This window comes from Melanerpes formicivorus, unplaced genomic scaffold (assembly GCF_026170545.1).
Source record: "Melanerpes formicivorus ecotype bairdi unplaced genomic scaffold, bMelFor1.0.p_v2 SCAF_34, whole genome shotgun sequence".
NCBI classification, from domain to species: domain Eukaryota; kingdom Metazoa; phylum Chordata; class Aves; order Piciformes; family Picidae; genus Melanerpes; species Melanerpes formicivorus.
The window spans coordinates 7310620-7329656 of NW_027142386.1; the positions used below are offsets into that span (position 1 = coordinate 7310620).

General features: G+C 62.0%; 1 protein-coding gene across 4 annotated transcripts in view; it reads right to left on the reverse strand.

The window, feature by feature from the left end:
- The window catches only part of FGFR1 (fibroblast growth factor receptor 1), a 38108-nt gene extending 19308 nt beyond the window's left edge, over nucleotides 1–18800 (reverse strand). For 3 of the 4 annotated variants that reach the window (XM_068156751.1, XM_068156750.1, XM_068156748.1), the window contains exon 1: nucleotides 9491–9669. In XM_068156751.1, the coding sequence (XP_068012852.1) occupies nucleotides 9491–9581 (91 nt within the window). In that variant the 5' untranslated portion in view covers nucleotides 9582–9669. Of the gene's footprint in view, nucleotides 1–9490; nucleotides 9702–18566 lie in introns of those variants that run through there. The other variant, XM_068156749.1, reaches the window with a different exon arrangement.
- Nucleotides 18801–19037: the final 237 nt, after the last annotated feature.

The window sequence follows — 19037 nt, forward strand, 5'->3', positions numbered from 1 at the left end:
CTCCTCTTCTGCAGGTCTCAAACCACCTCTGCAGGTTTCAAACCACCTCTGCAGGTTTCAAACCTCCTCTTCTGCAGGTTGCAAACCACCTCTGCAGGTTTCAAACCTCCTCTTCTGCAGGTTGCAAACCTCCTCTTCTGCAGGTTGCAAACCACCTCTGCAGGTTTCAAACCACCTCTGCAGGTTGCAAACCACCTCTGCAGGTTTCAAACCTCCTCTCCAGGTTTCAAACCACCTCTGCAGGTTGCAAACCACCTCTGCAGGTTTCAAACCACCTCTGCAGGTTTCAAACCTCCTCTTCTGCAGGTTGCAAACCACCTCTGCAGGTTTCAAACCTCCTCTTCTGCAGGTCTCAAACCACCTCTGCAGGTTTCAAACCACCTCTTCTGCAGGTTGCAAACCACCTCTGCAGGTTTCAAACCACCTCTGCAGGTTTCAAACCTCCTCTTCTGCAGGTCTCAAACCACCTCTGCAGGTTTCAAACCACCTCTTCTGCAGGTTGCAAACCACCTCTGCAGGTTTCAAACCTCCTCTTCTGCAGGTTGCAAACCTCCTCTTCTGCAGGTTGCAAACCACCTCTGCAGGTTGCAAACCACCTCTGCAGGTTTCAAACCTCCTCTTCTGCAGGTTGCAAACCACCTCTGCAGGTTTCAAAGCCCAAGGAAGGGTTCTGAGCGTGGCATCTCAGTGGGTGCCAGGCTTCCCCAGGACAGTGCAGGGTGGGTGCAGTGAGGGCATCATCCTGGGATGAGCAGCATGGACTGGGGGGCACAGCCCTGGGTCCTGAGTGCAGCTGTGGATGCTGCTCTCTGGATCAGAGCTGGAAGCATCCTGGAAGGAAGCACCATGATCCCTCTGCTTCTCCAGGCTGGCAGCTGCCCAGCCTCAGGTGAGCCAAAGGCAAGAACCAATGGTGCCCCAGGGGCACAACTGAATGTCTCCACAGTGCAGCTGCTCTGTTTCAGAGAGGCCCAGAGCTGGGGTTGGAAAATCCCAGCAGAGATGCTCTGGAAATATCCAAACTTCAGCCATCCCCACCGAGGGGTCAACCAGGGACCGAGGTGCTCAGTGGGCAAGAGCACAGCCACGGCTCTCCCATGGCACCCACGCAGCTCCCAGCATGGCAATCTGCAAACCAGCAGCTAATTCTGAACACCCACAGCTTGCAAGCACCTTGCAGGGGCAGCACCACCCTCGCCTTCTGGTGCCACCCAACCAGACACCAGCCATCAGACAATCACCAAACACCAGGCTGCAAGGGACAGCGAGCATCGTCTGGGCACCACCTGCCCCATCCTCTGAACAGTTGTGGATCACCCTGGCCCCATCAGCTGCCCAAAGCTGGCACAGGGTCTCTGCCTGCACCAAAACCTCCTGCTGACCCCCCTAAAGCTGTGCCAGCAGAAGCTGGCAGCGAGCAGCACAGGGCCAGCCACATGGCACTGCCCCTCCAGCACCCACCGGCAGCTCCATGCTGCCAACGAGAGCTCAGCACCTCAGAGAGTCTCATCTGGGAGCTGCACTTTGCCTCCTGGCCACTTCCCTGTTCCTCATGCTGATGAGAAGCTTCATGGGAAAAGCATCCAGGAGCAGCTCCAGAGTTTCTTCTTGTCCTTTTGCAGAGCTTGAAGGGAAGCAGCGAGCTGAGGAGGAGCTCACTTCCCCCAGCTGCCGCTAGAGCAAAGCCAGGGCTCCAGATCCGGCAGCAAGAGGTCACAAAGCGTTTTAAGGTGGAAGGTGAAGCCTGGTGGGATTCCCTCTGCGTCTTGCTTTCACAGCCCTCTTTCCCCCGGCTTTCTCTCGCAGGATGAGGCACTTCCAGCAGCTCTGATTTGTATTTCAAGTGATTAGTCACAGGCATGCCCCCAGGCGCACACAATGCGGCGGCGCTGTCCCGTCGCCGGCTGTCTGAGCACCACGGGGCTCGGTCGCACCACGTCCTCCTTGCCCGTGTCCCTCCCTCCAACGCCGCAAGGTCAGGGAGCAATAAACAGCCACCAAAACCCAGCAGGCAGCTGCAGCCACAGCCATATCTGCCCTTATCTCGCCCGGCTCTGCCCTCCCCCAGGCACCGAGGGCTTAGTCCTTATCCCACACAAGAGCCTGCAGAAGGTGGCTGGAGCTGGGAGGGTCTCCACCGCCCACGAATGTCCTCAGTGTCCCTGCTGCTTGTCCTTGGCCACCTGCACACAAGGAGCTTGTGCAGGTCCAGCGGCCCATGCAGCGTGGTGGCTGCTGCTGGACCTGCACCACCACACCACAGCTGAACCAACGCTGGGCAGCTCCAGCCAGAACACCTCTGTGGCCCAAGAGCTCCTAAGCATCACCTCCAAGCCTGTCCTAGGAACCATCACAGGCTCCTGCTCATCGGCTCGCCAGAAAGGCCTGAGAGAAAACCTGCCTGTGCCAGCCCCGTGCTGGACCTGCAGCCTGAGGAGAAGGTGAATGGGGGCAGAGAAGGCCTTTGGATGGGGGGAGGACTTTGAACCACCCCAGTTTGAATCCTGTGCTCAGGGAAGCAGCATCCCAGGCTCAGGCCCCTGGGCACCCCATGCCAGTGCCACCACTCCTTTGGGCCACTAAACCACAGGCTCTGCTGCACCGAGGAGCCCGGGCAGGGTGGGGCCGGGGGTCCCCCGGCGTGTGGCCAGATCACTTTTCAAAGGAGCAGCCCCTTCCCCCCAGCCCCCCGAGCCAGAGGCTGTTTTGCATTAGCAGCATGACCGGGGAGGCGTCCAGAGTGATGGACGGCAGAGGGGAGGCAGAGGGCAAGGCAGGACCCTGCCCTTTGGTAACCCAAAGCACATCTCTGGCACTCGGCGGTAAGGCGGAAAAGGCAGCGTGGTGGGAACGGCCCCGAGAGGAATTCACAGCCTAATGAGCATGTCCAGGGTAGCTCACCCTGAGGGCAGCCCTGGCAGGCAGGCAGTGCCCCACTGCCACCAGGACAGCCTCACTGGCACCATGACAGCCTCACTGGCAGCAGGATGGCCCCGCTGGCACCAGGATGGCCCCGCTGGCACCAGGATGCCCCCCCGGCACAATCTCACTGTCAGGGGCTCTTCCTTGGCTCTTCCTTGGGGGACTTCAAAGTACTGCTGGACCTTTAAGGGTGGCTCAGGGGGCACCCATGGCTCTTCCTTGGGGCTTCAAAGCATCACTGGGCAGCCCAGCTCACACCACAGCTGAAGCAGAAAAACCCTCTTGGAAACGCAACTCAAACCCAAGGATGGCAGCGGGTGCACAGGTCCTGGGGTGCCCCATGGCATGAACCACACTACCCTGGCTGGAGATCAGGAGGAGCCCATTGGACTGCTGGACTCCACCAGCCTGAAAGGTCTCATTCTCATGTTTGGCTTTTTCTGTAACCCAAACCAAGGCACCAGGTGCAGCCCCTCGGCAGAGCCACCAGCCCGGCCGGCTGCTCCCCACGGAGCAAGCCCCAGGCAGCCACGTTAGCAGTTTAATTGGCCAGACAAATGCTTGGCTCTCCTCCCTGAGCCCTGCCCTGCTGCTGCCCAGCAAGGCTCAGGATGCTCCTGGCATCACACAAAGCTTGGTTGGAGCTGAGCAGTGCCTGGCAGGGCTGGGCTGGTTCTCCCCAGCCAGGCTGCATGGCTGCAGGGGTGCTTAGAGCCTCCTAGGAGCAACGTGGAGCAGCAAGGAGAGCAAACACAACTCCAGAAGCACCAAGGAAGAGCCATGGGTGCCTTGAGTAGCCCAAGGAAGAGCCATGGGTGCCTTGAGCCACCCAAAAAGAGCCAGTGGTGCTTTGAACCCCTGCAAGAAGAGCCAGGGGTGCCTTGATGGTCTGGAGAGAGCAGAAAAGCACAGCTGAGGCCTGGTACATCTCAGCTCTCTCTGTTCCCTTTTTAACCTAAACTCTTAGAATCACAGAATTGTTTGGGCTGGAAAAGGCCTCCAAGATCATCCAGTCCAACCAGCAACCCAACACCACCATGGCCCCAGGTGCCATGGCCACAGGTTTCTGGAACACCAGAAACCTTCACGGCAAGGAGGCAGCAGCAGCCTCCTGGGCTGAATCCCACAGGACAGAGTCCCATCCTATCCCAAGGCCTTGGGGACAGGAGCACTTTGGAGCCCACTGGGGAGCCCTGATGCCCAGGGTGAGGCAAGGATGGCATCTCCAGCCCCAGCAGATGGAGTCTCTGCTTCCAAACGAGCCCAAAAAGTAGATGCAGGCTGCAAGGGCCAGAGCAGCTCGTGGTGGGTTTATGACTTTATCCCAGCTTTGAAATGGAACCAAAAGCAGAGCCAAGAGCTGGCCAGATGGAGAGTGTCACCAAGTGCATATAACTGTCACCAGCTCCCCCAGGACTGGCCCCCACCAGGGCCAGGGATACGGGGCAGCAGCCCTGGGGAGAGCAGCAGCGCAGAGTAACCTTCCCCCCCCCCCCCCCCCCCCCAGCATTCTCCCCGCAGCCCAGGACCCCCAGGCTGCCGCATGCCAAGGAGCCCAGCCCGGAGCCCCCCGGGGCGGTGGGAGCCGCGGGCCGGCCGCGGCGATGGGGACGGCAATAAAGCGGCCAACAAAGCGCAGCGCGGGGGACAATGCGGGCGGGGGGCTCGGGGCCGTGGCCGCCGGTTGCCCTGGAGACCCCAGCGGGGCTTTCCGAAGGTATTTCCTGAAGAAAAAGCACACACATGCCCGGCAGCCCCGCTAATCCCAACAGGAAGCGCTTACCGGGGACCTGGGGATTGGCTTCTTTCTTATTTAAAAACCTCCTCGCCCAGCTGCCCCCCCCCCGGGCCCGGGCGGTGCCGCGGGGGTGCCCCCCAGCAGCAGGCCTGCGCCCTGGCTGCTCCCGGGGGACTGCCCGGCCCCAGCGCCCCTTCCCCGGGGAGCAGGGAGATGCCCACAGGCGACTGTGGAGCTGGAGGTCCCCGGGGCTCTTCGTTGTGGTGTGTGTGGGGGTGAGGGTCGTGGCACCCCTGGATCTTCCTTGAGGGGCTTCAAAGTACCCCGGGGTCTTTCTGGGTGGCTCAAGGGACCCACAGCTCTTCAGTGGGGCGCTCAAGGCACCCATGACTCTTTTTTTAGGGGGATCAAGGCAAACCTGGCTCTTTTTAGGGGGCTCAAGGCACCCATGCTTTTCCTCAGGGGGGGCTCAAGGCACCCCTGGCCCTTCCTGACCAAGCCGAGAGGCTTCTCTTTACCCTCCTGCCCCTGGCTGCTTCCTCCAGCAGGCAGAGGAGGATCTCTGTGCTGCTCCACTCACTCTGGCTCCTCAGAGCCCCAGGTCCAGCGAAGCAGCACTTCATTAGCAGCCTCTCGGTGGTTTGCAAAGCCGCCAGGATAAATCCACCCCTTGCCCCCCGGGACGCCCCCGGCCGCGCTCGGAGCCCTGCAGCCAAGAGGAGCCCTCACGGGCAGCGGCTCCAGGCACAGACCCGCACCCCTGGGTTATCCCCAAGGGGTCCTGCCCATCCTGAGGGGCACAAGTGGACACCCCAAAACACAGGGGTGTCTGTGGGTTGTTTGCAGCAACCCCCGGGGGTGCCTGGAGCAGGCAGGGCTTCTGTTGCTCTCCCAACGTCTTTCCTCTCCCCACACCGTTCCTCTCCCCACACCGTTCCTTCCCACACCGTTCCTCTCCCCACAGCGTTCCTCTCTCTCCCCAGATCTCTCCCGAGCAGCCCGGGGGCTGTTGCACATGTCGGGGGGCTCAAAGCAGCCAGGCAGCCCCCCGAGGCGTGGGCTCCCCCCTCGCGGCGGGCAGGGCTCCGCGGGCCGGGCTCCGGCAGAGCGCTGCAGCTTTTCCCAAAGCCTCAGATTTCTTTCTTTTTTTTTCTCCCCTCCTCAATTAAGGGCTGGAGTGACAGCATCCGAGTGGAAAGGCGGGAGGCAGGGAACAATGCCTGCTCAACAGGCTGGGAGGGGATGGATGGCCGGCAGCGTGATGCCCCAGAGGACACGGTGATGCCCCCAGGGACCGGGTGGCTGCAGCGGTTGGGGTCTGGGGGTGCAGGGGGCTCGGAGGTGCTGGACACCACCCCCAGCCCCCCCGCCCCGAGCTCTGGGAACGATCCTGGGCTGCTGCCACCAAATGCAAAAGGCTTCACAGCTGGGCAGGGATCTCTAAGCTGCTTGTGGGGCTCCAGGGAGGCTGCTCCAAACCTGGGGATCACTGGGGCAAGGGGTGGGGAGCTGCGGAAACAAGGCGGGAGGGGGGCTGGACTACAGGGAAATACAGGGGGGGGAGGGCAAAACAGAGCCAGCAGTGGGGACAAGCCAAGGACCCTCGCTGTGCCACCTCCAGGGATGCTGACATCACATCCCAGGCTACAGCTGGGCCAAACAGCCCCAAATATCTTTGCTGGGGGAGGGCCGGGGGGGGGGGGGGAGGGCAGATTGTACCCCCATGTTCACCTGCAATCTTCCTGCCAGCACTGAGAGAGCTCAGAGCGAGGAAGAGGAGAAGGAGGAAGCAGAAATCCCCTGCCTGCAGGGATCCCCAGAGGTGCCCAGGCTGAGCATGCTTCCAGCCCTGGAATTTGGGGTCCAGAGAGAGAGCCCCCTCCCCACTGAGCTGGGAATAACAGAGTCCTGGCAGCCAAGACCCCAATGACCCTGCAGATGGGGGGGGGAAGGGGAGGGTGGGGGTTAGGCTGTGGCCAGCTGGGTGTCTGGTGGCACTGGGTAACAGGGTGGCACCAAGAAATGGGGTGGCACCGGGAAACTGGGTACCCCCCACCCCCACCCCAGACCTGCCCCACCAGGGGCTTGGCTGCACGGGGAGGCAGCAGATGGCAGCTGCAGCCCCCTGCAAAGTACCAGGGGCTCAGCATGCTCCAAACCAAGCTGCTCAAGGCCAGATCCCCACCACCAGCACCTCGCTCCCCCCCCAAAACCTGCTCGGCTGCTTTGCTCACCCCCCTCCACACCTCCCGCCCTGCTCCAGCGCCCCCCAGGCAGGGATGAGGCAGAGCCGGAGCGAGTGGTGGAAATGCCTGAACAGCAGCGAGGACAATAGCAGACAAGGGGAGAGGGAAAAATTCCCCTCGGCAATTTTCTGCAGGTTTCTATTTAACCTGCAGACAAAGAGCAGCTTTGTGAGGAGGGCGACTGGAGGCTGCTCATGGAAATTTCTTGGCTTTTCCCCTCAGCCAGGGGTGGTTGGGCTCTGGGTGGTTTGTTGTTGTGTGTTGCTTTTTTTTTTTAACCACCACAAAATTTAGGGTAACTTCTGCAGGGCAGTCGGTGCCTGTCGGTAGTTTAACTCGCTGCAGGTTTTGCGGCCAGGGGAAAAGAGCCCCTGACAACAGCAGGGCTCCCAGGCCCCCTCCCCGCGCCACGAGGAGAGGCTGGAGATGGGAAATCCTCCTCCAGGGAGGGAGGCAGGGGCCAGGGCGGGCGTGGGGGATTACTGCTCCCTGAGAAGGGAGCTTAGCTGCCTCAGAACCTCGGAAACCAGAGCCCCATAAACATCCAGAGCAAAGTCAGGGGAAGCTGCTGCCCCCGCGGCAGAGGGGAGCGGGGTGATGTCCCTGAGCAGCGTGGGCAAGGACAACGATCCCAGCCCTGGGGACGCAGAGCTGACCCCCACGGACATCCCAAGTGCCCCAGGGCTGGATCCAGAGCCCAGCCTGGCAAGTGACCTGCGGGGTGCTGGTGGCAGGGCCGCGGGTCCTGGCCCTGGCCCGACTCTTCCCACCCCGCAGGTCCTGCCGGGAACATTCTGTTCCCACCAGCCAGCCCCGGAGCCAGGGATGGACTCTGCCCCAGCCGGGCTCCTGCTGTGGCACTAATTGGGCCGCCCTGGTGAGAACCGTGTCGGGAAATGTTTCCAGAGGTTATTGTTAGCCCTGGCATGAGGCTGGCGAGGAACCAGCTCCCTCCTCTCCAACCTCTCCTCCTCCACTGCCACTGCCTGACGCCGCTCCCCAAACCCTGTGGGGGCTGCAGGGCTCCTCACAGCACCCCAGACCCCACCTTTGCTCACGGGAGCCTCTGATCACCCCAACAGCTGCCCCCAACACCACAGCTGGGGGGCAGGCCTCCGGTGCTGCTCTCCCAGGGGCACAGGAGCCATCCTCACCCCAAACACCCCCTGGAAAGCTCTTCCAGGAAGAGTCCTCTCCCGAGACAAACATGTTTACTGCTGCTGCCTGCTTATTGACAGAGCCAAGCACGCCAATGGAAAAGTCTTGAGATGGTCTCCACGAGCAGAGCTCTGCCAGGGCTCCTCTCCAGAGCCCACAGCTCCCTGGGGACCAGGCACAGCTCATGGGATGCGTCCCAGACCAGCAAGGTGCCTGCTGCTCAGCCAGCCATGGCATCTCAACGTGCTCCCAGCTGGCATCACCCAGCTGGTGTCACCCAGCTGTCCCCCACTGAGGCCAGCACAAGGACCCCAGCCCCAGCATGGTCTCCTCGGCCGTGCCAGCTCCTGTGCCACCCCAAGCCAGGGGCACAGGGGGTCTGGCTGCTCACTGGGGTGCCACACAGCGCTGTGCCCACCTTGGCAGCACCAGCAGGCAGCCTCTCAGGGGTTTGGTGGGAGGAAGAGGGAAGGGGGAGAGAGCCTTCAAAAGCAAAGCAGGACCCCACAGCCCAGACATTCTTGGGTAATTAAAACCAAACGCAGCAAGGCAGCAGCCCTGCGCCGTGCTGCCTGCTCTCGCTTCTCTGCCTCACCGAGGGGAGGGCCAAGGCTTTGAAATGCCAGAGCTGTGCCTTCCATCGGGGTCAGCTGTCTCCAGGGCCCTGTGACACCCCCTAGCCCATCCACTGCACCTCGGGGTGCCAGCAGGCTCTGGAGTTCAGCAGGAGCAAAGCCTCAGCCTGCCCACGGCAGGCCACAAGCCCTTGCCAGGCTCTGAGGGGCCAGCAGTGATGGGAGGCCAGGGAGATGCTCTCAGCAGAGATGAGGGCTGCAGGAACTGCCTGAGCCACCCTCAGCTCTGAACCCAGCCCCGTGGGTATTCCCCAGCCTGGAGCATCCCTTGGATCCCTGTGGGATGCACTCACTCCCTGCACTGCCACCCTGTACCCCAATCCCCATCCTCACTTGCTGAGCCCAGCCTCAGGGGAGGTGGGAGAAAGCTTCACACACATCTTAGGCTGCATATTGTCACAGGCAAGCAAGTGCCAGGGCACTGTGCCCACTGTGGGGACAGTCCCTGGGGCTTTGCATCCTTCTCCAGACCAACAATGCCACAAAGGCTCTGCCACAGTTCCCCTCCAGCTTCCAAACGATGCAGAGGATGCTGGAACCCTGCACGGGCTTTTTGTGCCCACAGATTGCTCTCAGCAGGTAACACAGTGCCACATCCCCACTGGCACCAGCTGGCAGCTCCTGGGTGGCCACATGGCACCGTGCTGCTGCTGCCCACGGCTGGACCTCATGCCAGCCTCTACCTCTACACCGAGCATCTCATCACCAGAAGAAGAACGCAAAGGATGAGGGAGCTGGGAGCTCCCTGGGTGCTCCCTGGCACAGCCTTGGTGCTTAGCTCCTTGTCTTACCTTGGTCAGGCAAGGTGGGTGCCGGCCTGGCAGTGGAGAGTGTGGCTGTGACCAGCACAGCCCAAAGGATGAGGCACCTCCAGGTAAACATCCCACTGCTGCTGCTACTGCTCGGCGACTGCGCTCCGTGGCTCCCACTCCATCGGGACCCCGGGCTGGCCCCGGGCGGGCACGGGGGAGGGGTCTCCGCCGGGCTGTCAGCCCCTCCGAGCTGTGGGGGAGGAAAGCAGAGTCAGGGCAGGGCAAGCTGCACTCCCACATTCCACCATCCAGCCCCTGCTCCACACATGGGATGTGCTGGCCACCGCAGGTGATGCTTCTCCGGCATCCAAGCCTGGGCTGCGAGGTGTCCCTAGCCCATGGTGGTGTGTCCCCAGCCCACAGGGAAATGTCCCCACGGACCCTTCCCAGCCTGGAGTGACCCAGAGCTGACTGGCAGGGCCACGTTCTCCTGCATGGAAGTGCTGATGTGCCGAGAGTGAAACTGCTGGGCAAGCAGAACAGAGAGCAGCAGAACGGGGAGCAGCAGAACAGAGAGCAGCAGAACGGAGAGCAGCAGAATGGAGAGCAGCAGAACGGGGAGCAGCAGAACAGAGAGCAGCAGAACGGGGAGCAGCAGAACGGTGAGCAGCAGAACGGTGAGCAGCAGAACGGGGAGCAGCAGAACGGAGAGCAGCAGAACGGGGAGCAGCAGAACGGTGAGCAGCAGAACGGGGAGCAGCAGAACGGGGAGCAGCAGAACAGAGAGAGCAGCAGAAAGGAGTGCAGCAAAAAGGAGAGCAGCAGAAAGGAGAGCAGCAGAACAGAGAGAGCAGAATGGAGAGCAGCAGAATGGAGAGAGCAGAACGGGAAGCAGCAGAACGGAGAGAGCAGAATGGAGAGAGCAGAACGGAGAGCAGCAGAACAGAGAGAGCAGAATGGAGAGCAGCAGAATGGAGAGAGCAGAATGGAGAGAGCAGAACAGAGAGAGCAGAATGGAGAGAGCAGAACAGAGAGAGCAGAATGGAGAGAGCAGAATGGGGAGAGCAGAATGGGGAGCAGCAGAATGGAGAGAGCAGAATGGAGAGAGCAGAACGGGGAGCAGCAGAACGGGGAGCAGCAGAACGGGGAGCAGCAGAACGGAGAGAGCAGAACGGGGAGCAGCAGAATGGGGAGCAGCAGAATGGAGAGAGCAGAATGGAGAGAGCAGAATGGAGAGAGCAGAACGGGGAGCAGCAGAACGGGGAGCAGCAGAACGGAGAGAGCAGAACGGGGAGCAGCAGAATGGGGAGCAGCAGAATGGAGAGAGCAGAACAGGGAGCAGCAGAACGGGGAGCAGCAGAACGCGGAGAGCAGCAGAACGCGGAGAGCAGAATGGGGAGCAGCAGAATGGGGAGCAGCAGAACGGAGAGCAGCAGAACGGGGAGCAGCAGAACGGGGAGCAGCAGAACAGGGAGCAGCAGAACGGAGAGCAGCAGAACGGGGAGCAGCAGAACGGGGAGCAGCAGAACAGGGAGCAGCAGAATGGAGAGCAGCAGAACAGGGAGCAGCAGAACGGAGAGCAGCAGAACGGGGAGCAGCAGAACGGTGAGCAGCAGAACAGGGAGCAGCAGAACGGAGAGCAGCAGAACGGGGAGCAGCAGAACGGGGAGCAGCAGAACAAGGAGCAGCAGAATGGAGAGCAGCAGAACAGAGAGCAGAATGGAGAGCAGCAGAACAGAGAGCAGAACGGGGAGCAGCAGAACGGGGAGCAGCAGAACAGGGAGCAGCAGAATGGAGAGCAGCAGAACGGGGAGCAGCAGAACGGGGAGCAGCAGAACGGGGAGCAGCAGAATGGAGAGCAGCAGAACGGGGAGCAGCAGAACGGAGAGCAGCAGAACAGGGAGCAGCAGAATGGAGAGCAGCAGAACAGAGAGCAGCAGAACGGAGAGCAGCAGAACGGGGAGCAGCAGAACGGGGAGCAGCAGAACAGGGAGCAGCAGAATGGAGAGCAGCAGAACGGGGAGCAGCAGAACGGGGAGCAGCAGAACGGTGAGCAGCAGAACGGGGAGCAGCAGAACAGGGAGCAGCAGAATGGAGAGCAGCAGAACAGAGAGCAGAACGGGGAGCAGCAGAACGGAGAGCAGCAGAACAGAGAGTAGAACGGGGAGCAGCAGAACGGGGAGCAGCAGAACGGGGAGCAGAACAGGGAGCAGCAGAACGGGGAGCAGCAGAACGGAGAGAGCAGAATGGAGAGCAGCAGAATGGAGAGAGCAGAACGGGGAGCAGCAGAACGGGGAGCAGAACAGGGAGCAGCAGAACGGAGAGCAGAACAGGGAGCAGCAGAACAGGGAGCAGCAGAAAGGAGGGCAGCAGAACGTGGAGAGCAGAATGGGGAGCAGCAGAATGGGGAGCAGCAGAACGGAGAGCAGCAGAACAGGGAGCAGCAGAATGGAGAGCAGCAGAATGGAGAGAGCAGAACGAGGAGCAGCAGAACGGGGAGCAGCAGAACGGGGAGCAGCAGAATGGGGAGCAGCAGCATTTCATGTTCAGGGAGGGAGGGAGGTTGCAGCTCTCCTGCTTCCCTCTTGCCTGCCTAGAAGAGGGACTCCTGCACAGGCCAAAACGTCTCCCCCTTTCTGAAGCAACCCCCCCTTGGCCCAGGCTGGGTCACCACCGCCTGGCAGCTCCCAGAGACCTCTCTGTTTTCTTGAACTTTGCTCAAATATGAAATCATCTCCAAGCCTTGACAAGCTCTGGGGGACAGCAGGGATGGCTCTGCCAGGCTCCAGCAGGCCACTTCTCCCCTTTGCATTTGCAAAGGCCCTCCTGCCTCTCTCTCTTGTAGCCACAACTTCTCCTGCCCCCAGTGTCCCCAGCAGCACCGGGACCCAGCGCCAGCAGCACCGGGACCCAGCACCAGCAGCACTTCTGCCTCTGCCCCACAGCTCAGCTGTGGCAATCCCACACAACAAGACCAGGACTTGATGCTCTCCACGTCATGATGCCGCCCCAAGGATGCAGAAGCTGCTGCTGCAAACCCCAGCTCCCCTCCACCCCCTGCAGCATGCACAGGGCAGGCCGGCAGGCAGCTCCCTGCCGCGGGGAGGCCCTCCCGGGGCCGAAGGGGTTAGCGGCGCCGCTCCACGTGCGGCAGATCCCTTTCCACCGACAGCTGTTTGCAGCGCGGCTGTTTGGGGAGAAATCCCTCAGCTTCCAGGCCCAGCGCCGGGATCTGCTCTATCCTTGCCAGCTCCCACGCTGGGCTCTCCAACCCACCCAGCCCCAGCCCTTTCCCACACAAGGAGGCACCAAAAGCTGGGCTCTGGCACAGGGAGACCCAAAAGAGCCCAGTCCCGACTCAGGGTGCTCCACAATGTGCCTCCATAACCCTCACCCCTCCTTCACTCCTTCCATCCCTGCCAGCTCCCGTGCTGGGCCTCCCCATCCCCATCCATCCCTGTCCCCTTCCCATGCCAGGAGGCATCAGAGCTGGGCTCTGGCACAGGGAGACCTGGCTCCCTGTCCCTGTCCCAGGATGTGCCCTCCACAGCCCTCATCCCTCTGACCATCACTCTCCCCATCGTGCTGGAAGCCAAAAGTTGTTGTTGGGGACCTAGAGCCAAAGCCTGAGCCCAGCCACCCCTGGCCAACTGCTCCCCGTGGCGTGGACCCAAGCAGAGCCCCACGCTCCACCCCCGCCACACATCTGTGGTGCCCCAGGGCCGAGGTCCTGAGACTGAATTGTCCCTCAGGGCTTTGCTGCAGAGCTCATGGTGAGATCCCTGCCCAGAGGATTGCACAACCCAAGCTTGGCTGTGCTGCTCTGGCCAGGACACTGCTGGCCCAGCGCTGCCTGGTGGGAGATGCTCCAAGAGCAGTGCAAGGACCAGGGTGTGGGCAGGATGATGCCATCCCCAACACCCTCCTCCAGGCCCCAGCAGCCAGAGGCTGGATGGAGCCCCCACCCCCCCCCCCGGGATGTAGCTCTGCCTCCATACCCTGTAGCCCTCACCAAGCATCCTGAGCTCATCTCACTCCTCTCCCAACTCACCCCAAATCCCTGTGCCGAGCTGTTCCCAACCTGCTGTGCGAGCGAGCCTCCCTCTCTGCGTGGTGTCTGCCTGAAGTATGGGCTGCTAACAACAGTGAGTAATAACTCCAGTGAGTAATGAGCCACTACTCATCCTCCCCAGGCACTTGCTCCAGCGTAGCTCTGGACATCCCTGTCCCAGCAACGGAGCGAGACCCTTTGCTCCCCCTGCCCGAGGCGCTGGATTTTCCCCAGGGATGCACTCAGCACCCACCAGTGCCAGCCCCAAAGGGCTCCCAGTTAACACTGGGTGCTTCTCAGGGAGCTCAGAACCATTCCCCCCCCGCCAACAGCTTCAGCAACCCAAGGACACCTAGAATCACAGAATGGAAGGAGTGGGAAGGGACCTCTGGAGATCATTGAGTCCAACCCCTCTGCCAAGGCAGAGTCACCTAGACAAGGTCACACAGGAACATGCCCAGGTGGGGTCTGAATGTCTCCAGAGATGGAAACTCCAGCACCTCTCTGGGCAGCCTGCTCCAGTGCTCCATTACCCTTAAGGAAGCTCCTCCTCATGTTCAGGTGGAACTTCTGATGTTCCACTCTGTGCCTGTTACCCATTGCCCTGTCACTGGGTACCACTGGCAAGAGCCTGGCCCCATCCTCCTGACTCCCACCCTGAAAGTCAGGAGGGCAGGTCTGGGGTCTCTGGCTGCCCTTCTTGTCCCAGCCACGCTGGCTCTGACCTGGGATCTTTGGGACCCAATCTACTGACCTGAGCAGCTGGGCACCCAGCAAGCACCGGAGCCATCTCCAAGCTCCAGCGCTCCCCGGCGCCAGGCAGTGCCCTTGGAAAGAGCTGCTGAATGCTAACAATTTATCAGGGTTTGGAAGGAATTCTTCATGGAAAAAAAAGGGAGGGGGGCGGGGGGGGGGGGGGGGGGGGGGAAGAAAAAGAAAGAAAAAGAAAGAAAGCAAAAAAGAAAAGTCTTTGGTGTTCCTGGAAATTATTTTGTGTCTCTAAGTGGTTTTGTTTATGGGCAGCACATGGACCCCGGAACATGTCCTAATGCGGAGCGCCTGCGGGGCCTCCCGAGCCAGCCCCACGTCAAGGGGAGGGATGGAGGGAGGGAGGGATGGAGAGAGGGATGGAGGGAGGGGAGCTGAGAGCCTCCAGAAGCAGCAGTTCCTGACAAATGAGTCAGTGCTGGCTCGGCTGCCGGCAAAGCCCTTCTCCAGATATACCTCGGGGCCGGCGCCCTGCCGCTGATTCAGGGGCTCGACAGCAGCATATTTCCATGGCGTAGGGAGCACTCGGCAGCAAAGCGCTGCCCCACGGCTGGGAGAGGCACTGGCAGGGAGCGGGAGGGAGGGAGGGAAGGAAGGAGCGAGCGATGCACGCCGAGAGCCAGAGCCTGTGCACGGCCAGCACTCAGCCCCCGGGGAGGGAAGGGCTGGAAGTGGGCAGAGTGCTGCTACCTGTGCAAACACCAGCGCGGCTCTCCTCCGCGTTTAGATCAACCCCAAGAGGAAACTATGGCTTGGGAGGATGGCAGCTTGCCCAGGGTGGGTCTCCAGCTCCCACTGGGCACCATCCCTGCTCCCGGGAGCACTGCAATTTACTGCTCAGGGGTGGACACACAACTAAAAATGGAAGCAGGAAGAGAGGAACCAGAGCTAACTGCCCCTCGGGACCTGCCCTCAGCACTGCAATTACAAACAACCGTTACACCCACAGAGCTATTTTGGAGTGGTGATGGCCACCCCTGTGCCTACCTGTGCATCCTCCCCGGGCACACGCTCCCTGCATGCCTGGGCCGCAGGGAGATGCTCACACTTGCACCTTAGGTGCTCAGGAGAAGCAGCCTCGCACAGCCTGTCCCCCATTGCCCCCAGGGACCCCCAGGGCTGCACTTTCACCTCTCCCACACCCGTGAGTCACAGGCTGAGCTGTCCCAGGGACAGGGCACAGGAGGGGACCTTCCACACTCAGACGTTTCTGAGCTGAGTGTGGTGGGGAAACCCCTTCCCGTCCATGGCTCATCCCCAGGAATGCATCCAAGGTGCCAAAGGCTGGAGCTGGTGCTGGAGCAGGGTGCTCAGCTGGGGTAACCGCGGGTCAGAGCCCAGGCAGTGCCGTGGGGATCAGGGCAGCCTCTGATCTGAGTCTTCAGGAGAAGGCTCGGTGTGCTCAGGGGTCGTTTGGTGGGGCTGGCGTGGTTCTGGAGCAGGGCAGCATGGCCTCTGCTCCCAGCTGGGGCAGAGCTGGCCTGTGGAGCATCCACCTCGCCAGAGTGTCCCAGAGGCAGGGGTGCCTTGGTGGCAGCACCCAGCCTGTAACACAGCAGGCAGAAAAACAACAGGGCAAGGCCAAATCCAGCAGGGAGAAACTCCTGAGCTCAGCTCCCAGGGCGGCAGCAGCTCATGGTGGGGGCTGCACCCAGCTCAGGGCCACACATCCCCCAGGGTGCAGAGGTGGTGACAGCCAGCAGGAGACTGTGCCTGGCATGGGTGCCCTACCAGCTGCAAAATACAGAAAGGAGGCTCAGTTTTCCTCTGAGGCTCAAGACAAGCAGCCCTCCAGGTGCCCTTGGGGAGGAAGGCCATGCCAAAGGCAAACTCCGTGGGCGATGGGGAGCGAAGCCTTTCCCTGTCCTGAGCTCCTTGCCCCAGCCTGTGGCTCGGGGTCAGGAACCACGTATTTGCTGAAATAAAAAGCAAACACAACTGCAAATGTAGCTATAGGGGGAAACTATAATGCTTAAAGCAGACACATGCTTGGAAAAATAAATATCCAACTGTGCAGCACGTATGTGGTGTTAACCCTTCACAGCCAGGCAGCCTCACAGCTCCTGCTGCATGCTGGGGGCAGCCAGTGCTGAGGGAGCCGAGCATGTGGGGCACGAGGGTCTGGGAAAGGCCCAGCCTCACCCACAGGGCTCTGTAAATCCAGTCCAGTTTCAGAACCACATTCAAATTGAGGGATCCCTACCCCAGGGCTTCATCTTCAGACTGGCAGAGGATCCCTCGGTACCCAGAAGTCTCCACCGGGCTGGTACCACTGGGTGCTCCGGGAGGGGACTGGTCCAAGATGGGGACACTGGGTCACAACCAGAGCTTAATATCCCCCTGAAGGGGCACAGCCTTGCTATGCAGCCTGGGAGGGACCTGGATGAGCCTTTCTCTGTGTTGAGCTTCTCCAAGGAGAGCTGCTGGGAGGAGAAGACAAACACTTCTCCGGCAAACAGAGCCTCAGCTGCCTGCATTTACCTTCGTGCCCAGGAGCTGAGGGTCCCCAAGGGGGGTGAGAGCTGAATTGTGGGGATGGGACACCTACCACCCACCCCCTGTGAGTGGCCCCTTCCAGCAGCCTGGGTTTGGGGGGCTGGAGCATCACAGGGCAAACAACTGGGGCTGGGGCAGTACAGCTCTGAGGCCAGGTCATGATTTTGGGCAGATACAGAAGGAAGGAGCCCCAGCTCACACCCGAAGGCAGCCTGGGCTCCTTCCAGCGCGGCTGGGGCTGGCTCCTAGCAGGCAGTAAAGCCCGGAGCTGAGGGATGCACACTGGGTCTGCTTTTGCAGCAGCGCAGGGACCACTGATTTTAATCCTCCCGGAGGAGCACAAGGAGCAGGCAGCAGTGCGTGCCACCCCCACCGCGATTCCGGGAGGAAGTGCTCCTGTGTGGGGAAAATGGCTGCTCGCCAGAGCTGGGGGCTGCGGGGGTCCACACTCCTGCAGCACCCCCAGGGCTGGGCAGGGCAGCTGCCCCCTGCCCCCTTCATCCTCTGCACCCACATCGTGTCCAGGTGGTGAGCACCCAGAGAGCTCCTGCACCCACATCTGTGTCCACATTTGAACCCACATCTGTGCCCAGATGGTGAGCACCCAGAGGGCTCCTGCATCCTTGGTACCCAAAGAGCTCCAGCACCCACACCGTGTCCAGCTGGTGAGCACCCGGAGAGCTCCAGCCGGTGCAAACCACCACCTTCACCGGAACACAAATCCCAGGTTCGCCCTGGCTGGACCCTGGCAAAGCAACCACCTCCAAGCCCCTTGGGTTCATCAGCCCAAAGCGGTTGGGCAGAGCAGGACGTTGAGGTTTAAACATTGCCAGGGAGGCTGCCGCCGCGGCCAGCCGTGAAACCCTGACACGGGACAGTAACTCACCAGCCCGGGCAGCGGTGGGCATCGCCAGGCAGCTTCACTGCTCCTCGGCATAACCTCAACAGGAACAGCCTCTGCCCGCTCCTCACCCAAGGCCAGCTGCCCGTGACCGCGCCGATGGTCCCAACACCCAAATTCACCAACACCGCAACCAAAACCGGCACCCAAAACCCGCCCCGGCGCCGAGGGCTGCGCACATCGGCTCCGCAGCTCAGCCACCGTCGCTCGCCACGTCCGAAGGAGAACAACTCCCAGAGATCCGCCAAGAGTTGGGATAAAAGGAGGCTCTAGGAGTCCCCCACCTCCCCCAGCTCGCAGACACAAAGGGAAACACAAACTCCAGGACCGCGTTATTCCGAAGTCTCCATCCCCGGGGCCACCGGAACGCCCTGAGATCCGACAGCCGAAACAAAACCAATCCCGGCTCCTTTTCCATCTTTTTCTGGAAGCCGCGAGGCTCCCGCTCAGGAACTTTTCGGCAATCCAGGCAGCAAGTCAGAAAACAGCCCCCAGCCCCCGGGCCAGGCTCCCCCCACAGCCAGGAGGGGTCTGGGGCCCCAAACAGCCCTGGGACGCGGGCTGCGGGGGGGCTTCCAGCCCCGGTTCGGCGGAAGGACGGGCTCGGACCCGCCGCATTTCAAAACTGCCGCTCCCGGAGACGGAGAACCGGGGACACACCGGGCAGCCCCAGTGTCCGCTACTCCCCAGCGCCCACAAACCGCAGCCCCTCTGGCCCTCGGGCCGCCGTCGAGCTGCCCCGCCACGGAGAGAGGAGGAAGGGGTCCGGTGGCGGCGAATCTCTGCTGAACGGGGGTGGCCCCAAACCCCCGATCGGGCCCCCGCCGCCATCTCCGCGGTGGCGTTCCCCGCCGCGGCTCCGGTCCCGGTCCCGGTGTGCTCCGGCCGTCGGTACTCACCGGAGCCCCGCGCGGTCCCGCCGCTCCCGGGAACAATGGAGGGATCCCCGGCCGGGGCGAGAGGCGAAGCCCCGCCGCCGCCGCCTCCGCCGCTCTCACAGCGGCCGCCCCATGGCGGGGCCGGCTCCGGTCCCAGTCCCGGTCCCGACCCCGAGGTGGCGGCGGGAGGCGTTCCCGGAGGCACTCCCGCCCCGACGGTCGCCGCTGCCCGAGACCCCGTCCCCGCCGTGCGCTCGCCGCCGCCGGACTGAGCCGCTCCCGCACGGCCCCGCCGCCTCCCCCCGGCTCCTCCCCCGCCTTCCTCCCACTCTCCTCCTCCTCAGCGGCCTGATGGGGCTTGTAGTCGCCACCGGACAGCCCCTCCACACCGACCCCTGGGCCGCGCTCCCGGGAGCGGGGTCCTGGCTGGGGGGTTCCCCTCTGGCTCTGGCGGGTTCTTGTCGCCCCGAGAGCAGCCCCGACTCGGGACGT